The sequence below is a fragment of the Pollicipes pollicipes genome, unplaced genomic scaffold (assembly GCF_011947565.3).
Source record: "Pollicipes pollicipes isolate AB1234 unplaced genomic scaffold, Ppol_2.1 Scaffold_4219;HRSCAF=4965_pilon_pilon_pilon, whole genome shotgun sequence".
NCBI lineage: Eukaryota > Metazoa > Arthropoda > Thecostraca > Pollicipedomorpha > Pollicipedidae > Pollicipes > Pollicipes pollicipes.
In genome coordinates this window covers 29,721,874-29,738,000 of record NW_023596448.1, presented here as the reverse complement: position 1 = coordinate 29,738,000, position 16,127 = coordinate 29,721,874, and the positions used below count along the sequence as shown (strand labels likewise).

General features: G+C 59.2%; 1 protein-coding gene across 1 annotated transcript; it reads left to right on the top strand.

The window, feature by feature from the left end:
- The first annotated feature begins 967 nt into the window (after positions 1 to 967).
- On the top strand, positions 968 to 16,069 carry LOC119095309 (RING finger protein unkempt homolog). The gene is made up of 14 exons (XM_037218159.1): positions 968 to 1,042; positions 1,146 to 1,355; positions 8,727 to 8,882; positions 9,272 to 9,396; positions 9,830 to 9,965; positions 10,330 to 10,532; positions 11,035 to 11,198; positions 11,903 to 12,097; positions 12,354 to 12,531; positions 12,983 to 13,227; positions 13,522 to 13,668; positions 14,026 to 14,228; positions 14,720 to 14,828; positions 15,974 to 16,069. Exons 1-14 carry the CDS (start codon positions 990 to 992, stop codon positions 16,031 to 16,033), a joined length of 2,184 nt encoding a protein of 727 aa, XP_037074054.1. The 5' UTR covers positions 968 to 989; the 3' UTR covers positions 16,034 to 16,069.
- The last annotated feature ends 58 nt before the right edge of the window (positions 16,070 to 16,127 follow it).

Sequence of the window (16,127 nt, the reverse complement as noted above, 5' to 3'; positions counted from 1 at the left end):
AACGCCGTAATATCAATCCTCAATACATCGAGAGGTACAGCGATGCAGTAGAGAAAAAATTGATTATATCGTTGGCACATGAGGTTATAAGCTGCGCTTGTGAATATGAGTGTGTCATTACTATCATCATAAGCACTCAGCAGTGTTACGTGGACTTCCTGCGATTATTATGCTTTGGAGTTATCGCCTTTGGACTTTTGTTTTTTGGCTTATCACTGTCGACTAAGAACCCTATCTAAATGGAGTCTTAAAACTTTTTTATTTCACTTTTTCAATGCGAGTCCCTGCAATTCGACCTTTAACCATGTTGACTAGTTGTCCTTTGACTTTTTCCCCATTCGACTTACATCCCTGTCGACTTTTCGTTGTCCGAATTTTCCGATTAGACTAACGTTTCCTATTCCGCTTTCATTCTACAAGACTTTTTGTTCAACTTTTTCCCAATCGACTGTTTTTTGTTGTTTTTTTGCTGTCGTTTTTTTTTTGTCCGACTTTGTGCCCGGACGCTACGCGCGCCGTTCTGCGGTGGTGTGGTTCACGCGCTCAAGCGCTCTCCATGCGAATGTTTTGCCTTGAGAACAAAGAACGGACTTTCATTCATTTTCTGCCGCTCCGCTCCGGGCCGCAGCGCCCGTTGTGGATCAATACAGCAACGCTGATGGTAGCCCTCTATTCACCGACGAGGCTAGATCTGCAGGACTGAATTTAAACACTGATCCAGCTTACGCCCGTCCGCATTTGCCCCGAGATTATGACTGGTCTATTTTCCCACCATGCCGTCCATCCATCAATCTGTGGACAAAAACCCGTGTATAGCATCAACCAACGACGCGGCGTACGCTACCCCAACGGCGCCCCAGCGTGCGTAAATTTGACCTTCTCGTAGTGCAGACGTCACAACCCTCTCCTTCCTATTGACCAATCAGCGCGCAGTCCATCGACTAGACTCTGCGCAGACGCGCTGCGCAGTAGTCGCCGTTGTTGTGAAGATGCGTGCGGAGGGGAAAACGGCGCATTTTTCGGAAAAAACGTTACATTCGTCGTAAGTATGCATTGATTTTAGTTCAATTGAATTTGCCATGATATACGAGTGTATATTTTATGGTCAGAATCGCTAATTTCCACTCATCTGTCCCCCGTTTCAGATACTTGAAGGATTTTCGCGTGGAACAATGTCCGCTCTTCCAGCAACACAAGTGCAATCAGCACCGGCCATACACGTGCTTTCATTGGCACTTCAAAAACCAGCGTCGAAGGCGTCCCATCCTCCGTCGTGATGGAGCCTTCAACTACAGTCCTGATGTGTACTGCACGAAGTATGACGAATCCACTGGAGAATGTCCAGATGGGGAAGAGTAAGTAAACATTGCAACCAAGGAGGGAGACTAGCTTGGGTAATTTCTGTTTCAGGCGTGTATGTAGGTGTGGAGAAAGACCATTGTTACTGGGGGTACTCTGTTGTCAAATGATTGATGCAAGCTTCTTGCTAAAATAGGACCAGGGACATTTCTGGAATGTGGGATATTAAACCATTTTTGAAGTCAATGCTTCCTTATGGTATAACAAGGTTGATATTTTGTTGTAAATTGCATAATTCTTAGGCACATGGCTTATATTCCATCAGTTGTCACATTTCTATAATTTGTTTTAAAATATGATTAGTTGTGTGCTCTAAGGGAATGGTTATTCTTGGATATTCAGACAGGCCTTTAATTGTAGTGAGCAATAGCAGGGTGCTCAATATAGATGAAGTGTGTTTTTTTAGAGGTTGGTTGTTCAACCCTGGCCTGTCACTTTTAACATTCCCTGTGTAATTTCTGAGATGCTGTTTTGGAATTTTCAAAGTTTTTTATATGTTTAGATAGATTAGTTGATAGTCTGAGATGGTTCCCTGTTTTTTCAAGGACAATATGCTCTTGAAATACTTTGGTAAATCATGCTCTTTATGAAGCCCATATGATTTCCTGAATGGTTGCTGGCCCATTGAAAGTGGCATGTTTATCTGCATACTGTCAGGAAGTCAAGCTTTTGCTGAATATGTCCAGTTGCTGCTGCTCAGTATTATATGCCCCAAAATATTGATTTGCTTATGCATGCTATATTACTGTGCAAGCCATTTGTGATGTCATCATGCCTCATAAGATTCTTCCAGCATCATAGTTTTAACTGGGCTGGGATTATTTTAAAGTAAACAGGCTGTGTGTATGGAATCTTCCCTAGGCTACATCCTCCCTCTCATGGCCAGTAAGCTTTTGGTAGCATTCATGTCTCAGGCATGTATTGCTATGTCATTTATCATGGGTATGGCCATTTTTACTCCCCTGATATATCCTATTCACATATTATCTGCAGGAACATCAAGTTGCATCTGTAACATTGGTTATGTCACAAGATGGAATCTGACTTAATATTAAGTCCTCATAATTCTGGTTAGTGAACAATAGAGCTTCCTGATAAAAACAGGTCATAACATTTTATTGGTCCAGGCTGCTCAGTGGTGCAGGGTATTAGCCAATTATGGCATTTGTCGCCAATTTGAAATAGTTTGGATGGGTTTCGTGGGTTTGTAATATTTGCTAAGCAGAGGCTGGTGCATGTGCCAGGAACCCACCATGCTAGACTGATGGCTCAGTAAACTCACATTATTTTGCCTATGACATTTTTGTGAAATAGAGATGTAGACAGTTAGGTGAGAGACAGTGTTGCAACTATGACATGGCCATCATGGACTGGGCAACCCTCATTGGCCTGGTGCCAGCCAGTCTTTCCCTGTTGATTAGACCAAGCAATGTCCATGCTGTGGGACTTTTGCTTAATTTGTATTTGTAACACCTCTGGTATACTATGGATGCTGTCATGTTCTCCATTTAAAAAGGTCAAAATGTTAAATAATGATGGGTACTAATGTTCAGTTGGACACAACTGCCTTTAAAGCTTGAGTGAAAGCAAACGCAATGACATTCAAGAACATTGTGCTGTAGAGGTTGATAAGTGCAGCTTTGCACAAAGATGGTTTGAGCAAAGCCGTGCTTCAAAGCTCCTTTAAAGAGTATGAGTCTTTGTGTAGCACAGGACCTCTTAACCTGGTGATGGTTGTGAAAAGCCTTGGATTTGAAGCAAAAATATCCTGTCATGTGATGGTGTCATGTCTCCAGACTTGCAGCCCTTTACTTAGCTCAGTTAAACCAATTAATGACTTCAGGGTTAGGTCCGAAGACCTGTAGGATCTCAAAAACAACTGTTTAAGCAACCATGCTGGCAGTGTCCTCAAGCATGGGAGACTGGGCATCACATGCAAAGGACGTGACAAAATCTGATCTGAAGCCTGGAGACACCACTTTTATATTGGTTTGGTCATATTGAGCTTAATGGCACACACAGCAACAATATATTTATATTGGATATGCCATAGCATTGGTTCCAGCCCAGGTGATTCCAAGTGTCGCCAGCAGTTGCTGGGACGTGTTTGAAATTCGCGCGACTTCTGTGACTGTTTCCATATTCAGCTTCTTGGGTGACAAGGATGTCACCATTTTTCGTACTATCTCTCCCAGTTTACTGTTTGCGGGGCTCGGGGTGTACTGCTTGTTAACCCTCCCCGCTGTGGATCGGCAATCAGCGCCAAACTTAGCGGCAGGCAACCTGGCATGTGGGCGCCTTGGGCTCGGCCGCTCGGCCGGGCCGGTCGGATGTCAGGGTTCGTGTTCAGGGTAACCGGGATGAGCAGTGAACGAGATGTGCGGACGAAGGTCACGGAAGAGCTAGAGTTTTGGTAGCATGAATTTATATTTACCTACTGCACACCCTTTTGGGTGAAGTTTGCAGTGTTGCTCTATGAGCACACTCCATCCATCTTATGCGTTTGTTGTTCTGACTAAAAGCGCTGCAGAATAATTCCTCAGCGCCTTTAAGGGGACATTCTGAGGCTCATGGGCACTTAGCAAAGTCTGGACACCTTTCCACATAGGAGCGGTCACAAGCGCTACAGGCCCCAACCCCACTTCTTTTCATTTCCAGCCATGAACAACTGAACGTGACTATCTTTCCGTACACTGCTGCGACGTTATTTGGACTAAGGCTTGCAGCGGGTGACGTGTTTGTTCCGGTCCAGCATAAGCCCCCCTGCTGGTCTGATAATGCACGCTGCCGATTGGTGGATTTTGTTGAACATGCCGTCACCGGCTGGACGGCCTCGGCTGGGCGGTGACGTCTCACTGGGGCGGAGAGTCGCGGCACATTTGACACAGCCATGTCTACCGCTCTGTGTGTGTGTGTCGTTGGGACTTACGACGCATTCAGCCGCTGAGGCTGTGTGGCGTCGCCTGCCTCTCATCCTGGCGGGAAGGGTGGGCACCGCGGGGAATCAAACCCCGTACCTCTGGTTTCCCAGACGCGCAGAGGTTAACGCAGACGCGGCAACCGATACACTACTAGTACATCATGCTTACTGCTTTCTTACTTCTCAGCGTGACAGAGCTTGTCGCATGCTCGAGTCTATCGGAGCGACATCTGGAAATTTTAGGACATCATTACCGTGCAGGGTCAGCACGGCAGCAGAATTACTGACAAAGAGGAAGAACCCCGCTGCAACGACGATGGTCATGGTGGTCTTTAACCAGTCCTTACATGTAAAAGTGTTGAAAAGTATGTGGCCAAAAAGGTGTCATAGGAAATGGATGTACAAATTCTGTCTCCTCTAGACTTGTCCTGCCATTTGGCAGTTTAGGTGCGCGATTTTAAATCGAATAGGTAAAAGCTTAGCGGCGAGGCCATTTCATGAACAGGCATCCGAGCAAGGCCGCGCCACGTTTCACTCCGGAGCAGCTGGAAAGCTTGCTCTGGAAAGATGCCTTCTCTCGGACGCTGGCGTCCGTGGAAAGCATGGGACTCCTGTGGCAAATTAAGAGCACTGTTTGGAGCTAGACGAGATCGAGTCGGGTCGTCAGTGGCCCGTCCTGAACTGATTGGCCCGCCACTACGCGGGTGGTCACGCCGCTGGGAGGCCCCCCGTCAGGCGTTGCTTTGCGTCGGTGCTCGCACCAGCTGGGTCCGCTCCGCCCTGCTGTGCCATCGCACCGCCTGAGATACGCATACACCAGCGGCGCCCCGAGTGGCCGGCCGTTTTGCGCGCGCCGCGCCAACGCGCATTCCGTATTGCGCGCGCCGCTGCCGCCGACTCTGTGGCAAAGTTGGGATGGGCGGTGGGAGCGCACACCTGGCGCCCATGGGGGGAGTTTGTGCCGTCGACTGCGCTGGCGTCGGTCTAAGAGGACTTGTGTGAGTTCGGTGCAATGGTGTGCAGAACGCGTCAGTGTGCTTCATCCCGCCGTGTCTGAGGTTGTGGCTAGTGTGGGCAGCCGCGCACAGTCACGCTTGCTCACGAAGGGAAAAATTGAATTTACGATGCGAATGCACTTGAGGAAATGGTCCTTGTTACGTCCTTAAGGTGGTTCGCCAGGTACAAAGATATCCCGCAAAATAAACGAGCCATTGTCTCCTCTAAGATTGTAGGGGCCAAATATGTGTTCGTCTCCTTTCAAGGGTTTGGGAGAGTCCTTGGATGGATTTTTCGCCGATGATGACGTGATACTGTGCTGGGTACCGACGTTTGCAACGTTTTTGGCAGCATATGTAGACACGCATACCGGCACCCAATAAAAGAACGGAATTTCGTTATCGATATCGCGTCACAAAGTATTTCGTGTGCCGCTCGTCGAGTGGTAAGTGCAGTTTGAAGGAATGAACAGAGCAAGCAATTGCAAGCACTTGCATGCGTAACAGGCCAGCTGCTTAGCCGCGACGTAAGAGCTGGCACCGAAATATCGCCCCAGGTGCTACCTGAAGCTGCCACCGGGACAGCGCTGTCCCGTGTGGATTCAACACACTGGGTTTACGGGCATAACTGCGATCCATTCGATGCGCCGTAATGGTCATACTCGAGCCCCGGAATGCGACCGGATCAAGCGACCAGACAGGCGATTGAAAAAAAACACGTGCGCATTGTCTCGTCCGATGGCTTGATGTCGTGATGGCGTGACGTCATCACAGGTGCGGCGCTGTGTTCCTGGCAGATGGCCCATCACGGATTATTTATGAAACCCTGATAGCTTCTTGATGGCCCCCGTGTTAGTCTCAACTAGAATGATGATGGTTTGAGTTTCAGGGCGCGCCGACGACGGAGGTCATGTCGCGCCCATACCTAAAGTTAAGAAGTGTAACGTTTTTAACAAAACGGAAGATAAAAATACTGAAATCATGACGCCCGCTCTCGACTAGAACGCGCCAAGTGATCTAGTCGGCTCTATCTATCTAAATCTATCGACTACATCTAGATCAAGTCGATCTCCGAAACGTTGCTGTCTCGATGTGCATCACGACTCGGTCGCACAGTTGCCGCCCCAGGTGTTCTCGCTGCCCGTCGAGGCGGCTCGATCGCAGAGTCCGGCGACATGCGGGGATGCCGGAGCACGCTGTCGCCGGTGGCCGTGCGGGCCGGACCTTCCCCGGCGACCGGCGAGGGTGCCCGCCGGCCGTCTGACACCCCTCCGGCGCTGGAGAGGGCGCCGCCCAGCTGGCTGCCAGGGCCGTGCTCGTAACGGGCGACGGCGCACGGGAGTGTAGCGAAACCCGCGTCAGCTGTTTTCGTGGATGAGGAAGTTCGCTTGAAGCCCGGATGGGCCCACTTTGTGTGCCATGCTTGTTGACTGTGGTGTTACGGCCACAGCCACGCCTAAAGCTGAATCACTGCCTGACTGATGAGGCGGCGGGTCAGATGAGCCACGAGCAAAGTCGCTCCCGCTCAAACCACATCAGAGGCGGGCCAGCTGCCCCCATATTCCATGAGTCTTGAAATCATGAAAGCCGCTACAACCTCGTTCGACAAGACGTGTTTTCCTGCTGGCGGTTTTTTGCCGAGCTGGTCTAAAGCAGCTCGTATGTGTGTACACGGCCCCCCTGGCTGTGACAGTGTCCGGCCGGGCGGCGGCGCCGGACCTGCGACCGAGTCGAGCCTCCGGCGGCGGCGGCGGCGGCCGCGCCGGGCCACGGAACTCCCGCCGCCCCCGCTCGCAGCGCTGTCCATTATGAGCGCTGCACTCTCCGGAATGCCGCTCTTCGGTCCGTGGGCAGGGCGGCCTCGCGCTGGAAATGCCAGCCGTGTCGCTGGAAATGGCGACTACTGATGTCAGCAGGGGAAGCTCGGGGAACCCCCGCCCCCTCCTCCACCCGTTGCCTGCGATCGCCACCGTCGTTGCACCGCCGTGTTGGGATTGTTTGTTGACGCCAGATGCTTACCTGTTTGTTGGCCGGTTGCATGCGGGCGACCCCAGACGGGCTCTGTGTGTGTGGCGGCAATGCTCGGTGCCGGCGGCGACTGCTGGGCGCCTCCGAGCGGCCGTGTCTAGCGGTCTTGACCAGCCGCCGAGCGGCCGTGTCTCGCGGTCTTGACCAGCCGCCGCCGGCCCGGCCGGCCTCCGTCGCCGACCCGGGGCACGTGATGGCCGGCCTGCCGCGCGCCGGCCACCGAGGGGGGGGGGGGGCAGAAGGGTGAGCTGACGCCGCCGGACACGGGCTGGGAGGGGTCCGCGGAGGGGTGAGGTGTCGCCGCCGGCCACGGTCCGGCAGGGGGAGGGATGCCGCCGCCGGCCTGGGCCCAGGAGGGGACAGCGTGCGTGGAGGGCAGACGCACGCCGCCGGCTGTTGATCGGCCGCCGTCAGGGCGGTGGGGAGGGGGAGGGTGACGGAAGCGGCGCGTGCGCTGAAGCGAGACTGGTCGTCCGCACCGCCCTGGTGCTGGGAGCTGCTGCTGTCCGCCGCTGGCTGCTGCCGCCCCCAGCTGTCATAGTGCTTGTCTTAATTGGGTACGAACTCACCGCTGGTGATTTCCCTCGGTGAAATATCCCACACGGTCTGTCTATGATTTTGCGTAGTTTTGGCGTTTGTGGTTGAATCTCGCGAAATAATTTAGCTGGTCATGGGCTAGTGTGTGCGCGGGCATTAGTGTCTAATGCCTCACACCTGTCGATGATTAATGATCAAGGAAATCAAATTGATTTTTTGGATGCAGTAGTATTCCCTGTATCAATGCAGCATACTTACGTCTTATAAAAGCTTTGATCGTTTGGTGTACGGCGTTTTTACATGAGCCGCTGGTTTAACCGTCTGTGTTTGGATGTCAAAGAAGGCAGAATGGGACCCTTCCCTCGCGTAGGACTACCCCGTAGAATATTGTAATCACCTGCCGTGGCCGGCCTTTCTACATCATGGTCGATGTGCGCCGAGAACCGGAAATGGGATATATCCGTTCAGCGGGTCAGCAATGTTTGCATCCTCGGTGTTAGCTATTCTAGCACGACGCCGTACGTTATGGGCCGTGTTTTGTATGTTTCCAGATGTTTGTGGAACGGTCTTCCGCGTCGCGTCTCTCCGGCATACTCTCATCATCACAATGCACGTTGTGCCCTCTCCCTTTCCCCCTTTCTCGCGCACCAACGCAGGTGCTGTGCAGCCCGATGCCGTCCGTCCCGTTGGCGATGCCGCGACTGATTTGAGGTGCACGACCCCGCGCGAGGAGATCACGCGCCGGCGCTGCTGGCGGGCGGGTGGCGACGGCGCGGGCCGCGATCCCCTTCACAGCCGGTGCTCATGGCCAGACTCGCGTCACATGATCCGGCGACACGCCGCGCCGAGTCAGGCTTGCAACTGAAAGTGGTGCCATCTATCGCCAGGTGTTCCAACTTGCATCGCACGGCGGGCGACACGGAGCGGCGCTACCATCTGCGCTATTACAAGACGGGCATGTGTGTGCACGACACGGACTCGAGAGGGCTCTGCGTCAAGAACGGCGTGCACTGCGCGTTCGCTCATGGTCAGAACGATCTGAGGTAAGAAGACTGGGGCGCGCGATGCAGAGCCGAGGTCATTGTGCTATTCCTGGGAAAGTTACTCGCCTCGTGTTACCGAAAATCGCACTGGTAATGGGAAGACAGGATAGCTAAATGTTATCCCAGGCATTGGCTTGTCACAGCATGCTCTCTCAGCGAGAGATGTCGTTTAGTCTTAGTATTGACCTCACCTTGGCGTCCGTTGGTGATGGTGGGGGAGGGAGGGCGAAGGGGAAATACGGTGTGACCGGTGTCACGGCATGCCGGGCTGAGCGAGGCGCGGGCCCCGCCGTCTGCGTGGCCGCGCGGTGTCGCGCCCCCCCCCCCCCCCACCCACCCCCACCCCAGCCGCGTGAGCCGCGTTCGACGCCGTGTCCCGGCGCCGCCAGGCCGCCCGTGTACGACAAGAAGGAGCAGGAGATGATCGACCACCCGGAGACGGACGTGAACGGCAGCGGTCCCAACAGCCTGGACAAGGAGCGCAACATGATGAGCGAGGATCCCAAGTGGCAGGGTCAGTGACCCCCGCGCCGAGGGTGGCGCTGGCGGTCGAGGCGGCCGGCGCCGGCGCCTGGGTCGTCCCCTTGGCGCCGCCGCCGCTGCCGTGCATTGCGCTGAACAGGCCCAGTAAAGCGGCGGCCGTCGCTGCTGTCTGTGTTTGGGCGTCTCTTCGTCGGGAATTTTGGCTCAGATGCCCGTGAACGCGTAAATGTATACACGTTTGAGCTGCGTTAGTCCCTCCGCTCCGCCTGCTTTCGCCATCATCCGGGATCCTCGCCACGATTCGAGCGCTCGTGTGGTCGGTGGGTGTTGTCCGCCGGTCTTCGTGTGAGGTCTTTGAGCCTGTCCCCCGGCCCACCGCCGGCACGCGCGGCTCTCCGCGCGGCCTCGTGACAACGCCCGTCACGTGTTATGTTCCAACGTCACTGACGGAGGGCCGGCTTCAGACACCAACTACGTGCTGGCCAACTACAAGACGGAGCCGTGCAAGAAGCCGCCGCGTCTCTGCCGCCAGGGCTACGCCTGCCCGCAGTTCCACAACCCGCGCGACAAGCGGCGCTCGCCGAAAAAGTACAAATACCGGTGAGTGGGGGGCCGGAGGGGCTCGCCGTCCGGGACGCTGATGAGCGTCGGCGCGGGTTGAAGGGCCGGCCGGGCGGCGCCCAGCCCGGGGGACGGTCACCGTGGCGGTGACGCGCCTCGGAGGCGGGTGGTCGACGGTCGCCAGCGGCGGAGAGCGCAAAGCCGCCGCCGGCCACGGGAGCGAGAAGCGAGGGGCTGGTGTGGGACCCCGTCTGGGCGTCACTCACCGCGTCCGTCGGCGCGAGGAGGCGCGCCTTCGGTGCTACCGTGGACCGGCCGACGGCCCTGCCGGCCCGGTGACCGTTGCCGCCTCCCCCCCCCCCCCCCCCCCGTGCCGCGCTGACAGGTCCCCCGGTCCGGACAGGTCCACGCCGTGCCCGAACGTGAAGCAGGGCGACGAGTGGGGCGACCCGAACAGCTGCGAGCACGGCGACGGCTGCCAGTACTGCCACACGCGCACCGAGCAACAGTTCCACCCGGAGATCTACAAGTCGACGCGCTGCAACGACGTGCAGCAGAACGGCTACTGCCCGCGCGCCGCCTTCTGCGCCTTCGCGCACGTCGAGAGTGAGTGGCGCCGCCGGCTGGTGGGTGGCGCTGCCGGGCGCGCGCGCGGACGATCGCCGTCGGTGGCCACGGCCCGAGCTGGTGGCGGTGTCATACTGGGACTGAATGGCGGCAGCCGTGTGGAGGGGTCGGGTGGGCCGACTGTGTGCCGTGGTTGCTTCTCTGTGGTCGATCTTAAGCGACTCTGCGCCGCTGGCCGGACGGCCGGCGGCCGTCCGGCCAGCCGCGAGACCTGGCCTGACTATAGACGGCCGGCTAGAGCTGAAGGTATAACATCTGACCTGTTCTGTCGGCACACGGGAGGCGCTGATCTGACGTGACCCCTCGGCAGATGGGCGGTGCTGATCTGGCCTGACCTGGTGGCAGGGGATGTGCTGATCTAGCCTGAGCTGTCGGCAGATGGGAGGTGCTGACCCGATCTGACCTCTCGGCAGACGGGCGGTGCTGATCTGGCCTGACCTGCTGGCAGGGGAGGTGCTGATCTGACCTGACCTCCCGGCAGACGAGATGGTGACGAGCAGGGAGGTGGGCGCGCCGGGCCTCACCTGCCTGGCGGACATCGTGTCGTCGGCGCTGCCGCAGGACGAGGGCGGCTCGGCGCGCAAGATCTCGGACCACGGCGACGGGCCGGGTCACAAGCCGCAGCGCAACGGCCGGCTCTCGCTGGTCAGTGGGGCGCGCCGCCGCACGCCGTCGTGGTCACGGGCGAGGCAACGCAACTGCCGGCGGGAGGACAGGCGCAGTCGGGGCAGTGGCTCGAGCTTAACTCGGCGAGTGTGTAGGTCTGGGGTGAACGGTCGAGTCATGAGGATTTCCCCATCCGCTCACAGCCGGTGGGATGCTCCAGGCGGCGCCGGGTGCGGCTCTCTAGCTGTGCATTTTGCCAGGTCCGGGCAGCGTGGCCTTCGGACGTAACCCGTCCGCCGCCTAGGTTTCAGCGTCCGCGCGTGGCGTCCGCCCGACAGGGCCGTCCGAGGCGGCCCAGCCGGGCGGGGCCGTCTGATGGCGCCTCTGACCGCAGCCAGCGTCTGACCCCCCTCCGCCTCGGCGAGCGGGGCCTCCTGATCGCGCCTCTGACCGCAGTCAGCAGACTGACCTCCCTCCGCCTGGGCGGGCAGGGCCTCCTAATCGCGCCTCTGACCGCAGTCAGCAGTCTGACCTCCCTCCGCCTCGGCGGGCGGGGCCGTGTGATCGCGCCTCTGACCGCAGCCAGCAGTCTGACCTCCCTCCGCCTCGGCGGGCGGGGCCGTGTGATCGCGCCTCTGGCCGCAGCCAGCAGTCTGACCCCCCTCCGCCTCGGCGAGCGGGGCCGTCTGATCGCGCCTCTGACCGCAGCCAACAGTCTGACCTCCCTCCGCCTCGGCCGGCAGTCGGACCTCAACAACAGTCCGCTGCCGGCGCACGGCAAGTCGCGCACGTTCAGCGGCCCCTCGTCGTCGGTCGCCGAGCCGCTGCCGTTTCACGCGTCGCCGGCCGCCGCTCTGGCTGGCCACCCGCCGGCCGCAGCCGCCGCCGCCGCCGCCAGCTACGCCAAGGCGCCTGGCAGCGAGCGCTGCGACAAAGACGTAAGTGGCGCCGGCCGGGTGTGTGGGCGCGCGTGCTCGCCGCCGGTGCCGGCTGGTGTGGGGCCGGTGTCCAGTGTTGAACACCCGAGCGCTTTCAGTGTCGTATCGCGGGGGTACGCTTCTCGTAACGAGCAGGGCCAGAGTGTAAGCGGTGGCTGCCGGCCGGGCTGTGGCTGTGACATGGAGCGCCGCGCCGGCGCCGCGATGCGCGGTGGTGGCCGCCGGGCCGGCCGTGACGCTGAGCCGGCGTGCGCAGGCGCAGCTGCGCCGGCGGCTGCACGAGATCGACACCGACCCGCACATGGACCCCATGGAGAAGCTGCGCCGCAAGAACAGCCTGTTCGCCTCGCTGGGCGTGTCGCTGTCGTCGAGCGGGCCGGCCGCCGCCGGGCCGCGCCTCTACGCCGCCCCGGACAGCATCGACGGCATGATGGGTGAGCCTACGCCGGCCGAGTCCGGCGCGGCTGTGCGCTGTGTAGCCTCACCCCGAGCTCCGGGGGTGTTCTGGTGGGCCTGACCCGCGGTACCGGCCGTCTGGAGCTGCTCAGCTCGTTGGCGTATGGCGCGTGCATGGCGCCTGCCGCCATCAAGTGGCGGCCAGCTGCGACCAGCTGCCGCCGCCTCCGTCTGTGGAAGTGACGACCCCGGGTGGTACGCATCTAGCGCTGGGCGTCCTCACGATGTTAAATCATTGCAGTTATATGGGGATACCCACGCTTTTTTCTAGCATTTTCGTTCTGTGAGCGATTGTTACTGCGGAAATGGTTAAGTTCGCACATGCATGACTGCACCATGATGTTCGGCGGCCTGAGGTCGTGTTGATTGTGCCGTGTGTCGGTCGGCCCGACGCCGGCGGCCGCTGACGGGCGCCGGGCGCCGCCGCAGGTCAGATGTCGCTGGACCCGGCCGGCGAGGCCGACGACGGCGTGATGGCGCAGATCGACCGCGAGCTGGAGCGCGAGGAGCGCGAGTCGCAGCTGGCGCTGGGCGCCGCGCTCTCCTCGGCGCCGGTCAACATCCCCGGCTCGGGCCTGGGCGAGCGGCTGGCCGGCCTCTCGCCGTCGGCCGGCTCGCCGCTGCTCTCCGGGCTGGCGCTGCTCGGCCAGCGCGCCGGCGGCAGCGTCGACCAGGTGCGGCCCGGCGCAACCCGGCGCGGCGGCGGGCGCCCGCGCCGGCGGCCGGGTCTCGACGCGGGCGCAGCGGAACGCGCGGAGGAGCGTTGCGCTCGCGGCGTGGGTTGTCGTCACGGCTGGTCTGCCTGTGTGCCCCCTCCGTCCTCCTCCGCGTTTCCCAGCCTCCTCCAGTTCCATCAGGCATGTGGCTTGTGATCAGACAGTGTGTGGGTTATGTGCCGTGGCTGTGGAGCGTCGCGCCCGCGCCCGGTGCGCGCGCGCCTGTCGCTGACGTCCGCGCGGCGCCGGCAGGGCCTGCTCGGCCGCAGCAACTCCATCTACGGGTCCAGCAGCCTGTTCGAGTACGGCGGCAGTCCGACCAAGCCCGGCCTGGGCGCCATCGGCGGACCGATCATGTCGCAGAGTCCGCTGGTAGGCGGCGGCTTCGGCGCCATCGAGGTGGGTGCGGGCGCGGCGGCAGTCCGCGCTCGGCGTGGCAGGCGCCGACGACGTGCCGGAGACGGCAGCGCTGTACGGACTGGCAGTACTCATCGCGCTAGGTTGTCAGCTGTGGAACGGGAGAAATGACGTCGGGTTTTGTATGGTTTGGGTGATAGTAAAGTGGCGCCATATGATGCATGCGAGTCGGAGAAGCGTGGGATTCGCCGTTGTCCTGTCGCCTGTTTTGTTTGGTGGCGTAGACCGTTGCGGCGTTGGCCGGCCGGAGTCTGTGTGCCGGCCGGCCCGCTGGCGGGAGCGGCGACGGTCGCTGGCCGGGCCAGCGCCGAGCTGAGCGGCCGCGCACGCACGCTGCAGGTGCAGCGGCTGCGCGAGGAGCTGGCGCAGAACCGGCTGAAGCTGGTGCAGTGGGAGGAGAGCCTGCTGCAGGCGCGCACCGCCTGCGAGGCCTGGCAGCGCGAGGCCGAGGAGAACAAGCTACGCGCCAAGCGGGCCGAGCAGGGCCGCGACGAAACGCAGCGGCGGCTGGCCGCCCTGCAGCGCGACATCGACGCCATCAGGTGCGCCGCCGCCGCCGCCGCCGCCGCGGCGCTTGCTCGGGGAGGGCGACGCCGCGAACTTACCGACTCTGGCGGCCGAGTCATTTGGTGGGGCGCCCGCTGGAAAACTAACCCGATCGTCCGGCTGTTTCGACGGTGCAGCGTTCGTGGCACATTGTCTGCTTCATGATCGCCTCGCGGCGTTATTATTTTGTATTGGTGAGTTCATGCCACTCCGACGAATAGCCGGTGCCGGTTATTATAATATATATATATATATATATATATATATATATATATATATATATATATATATATATATATATAATAGCCAGACGCGAGCTTGCCCTTTCCGAATTTACTCATTCTGTATCCCACTTACTACGTCTCGGTAGGCCGATGCCACTTGAGTTGTTAACATGTCTGCACTGTCACGCCGTTTCCGGTCGGCCCGGACGTGCGCTAGCGTACCGCGGTCTGACCTGGTCTGACCTGGCCTGACCCGACGTCAGGTCTGAGCTGCACGTGGTGCGTCCGGCGACCGACCTCGACTCACTACCGGTTAACACGCTCAGCACGCTGAAGGCGCAGCTGGCGGCCGACCTGGAACGGGTGGACCAGGTGAGCGGAGCCCTCGGCCGTGCTCTGAGGGGCGGCCTGTGGGGGGCGGTGCCCCGGGGAGCACAAGGGGCGGCCTGTGGGGAGCGGTGCACTGGGGAGCACAAAGGGGCGGCCTATGGGGAGCGCTCTACTGGGGAACACAAGGGTGGCCCGTGGGGAGCGCTGTACTGGGGAACACAAGGGCGGCCCTTGGTGGCGGGCATCACTGAGGAACAGATCCATGACCTGGCTTCATGCGGTCCCTCTATTAAGGGGTGGACCAGGTAAGCAATGTTTCCGGGCAAGGAGTGGCGTTCAGTCCCGAAAGGGTTGAACCAGATGGACGCAGTTTCGGTGACCAGGGGTACAGATTCTGTGACCCTGGGTGACGTCCTTCTCCTTGAAGGGGTTCCCAGAGTGCAGCGTCATGTTTCATTCTCTGAAGGAGTGGGCCGGGTGGAATGGTCTTTCCCACCCTCCAGGAGGGCTGCGACCACGCTCTTCCGCGCCACTCTTCGTCAGCTCAGAGCTCTGTGCCTTACGTGCCGTGTTAGCCAATACCCGCCTGTCCGTATCTTTCTCCGTCAGCTCTGAGCTCTGTGCCTACGTGCCGTGTTAGCCAGTACCCGCTCGCCTGTCACTCTCCGCCAGCTCTGAGCTCTGTGCCGTACGTGCTGTGGTAGCCAATACCCGCCTGTCCGTGTCTTTCTCCGGCAGCTGTGAGTGCTGTGCCTTACGTGCCGTGGTAGCCAATACCCGCCTGTGTGTGTCACTCTCCGGCAGCTGTGAGTGCTGTGCCTTACGTGCCGTGGTAGCCAATACCCGCCTGTGTGTGTCTTTCTCCGGCAGCTGTGAGTGCTGTGCCTTACGTGCCGTGGTAGCCAATACCCGCCTGTCCGTGTCTTTCTCCGGCAGCTGTGAGTGCTGTGCCTTACGTACCGTGGTAGCCAATACCCGCCTGTCCGTGTCTTTCTCCGGCAGCTGTGAGTGCTGTGCCTTACGTACCGTGGTAGCCAATACCCGCCTGTCCGTGTCTTTCTCCGGCAGCTGTGAGTGCTGTGCCTTACGTGTCGTGGTAGTCAATATCCTCCTGTTTATCACTCTCCGTCAGCTGTAAGTTCTGTATTCGGTCCGCGCGACCCCAGCCGTGCTGCTCTCCGTTGCAGGCGATCATGACGCAGATGCGCCACGCCCAGGTGGCCCCCGGCCAGCGCTGGTTACAGTAGCCACGCCGTCAGCTAGACGCATTTTCCAATAGGGTGGGCCGGGGCGGGGCGGGGCGGGGAAGGGGGCTGCCGGGCGGCTGTGCGTGGCGATGGT

What these genes read in the sequence shown, in the direction of transcription:
- LOC119095309 (XM_037218159.1), top strand. Translation starts at nt 990, where the DNA reads ATGCGTGCGGAGGGGAAAACGGCGCATTTTTCGGAAAAAACGTTACAT. An exon ending in CATGGTCAGAACGATCTGAG is followed by an intron (nt 8,883 to 9,271) that starts GTAAGAAGACTG and finishes CGGCGCCGCCAG; the next exon opens with GCCGCCCGTGTACGACAAGA. An exon ending in GCGAGCGCTGCGACAAAGAC is followed by an intron (nt 12,098 to 12,353) that starts GTAAGTGGCGCC and finishes CGGCGTGCGCAG; the next exon opens with GCGCAGCTGCGCCGGCGGCT.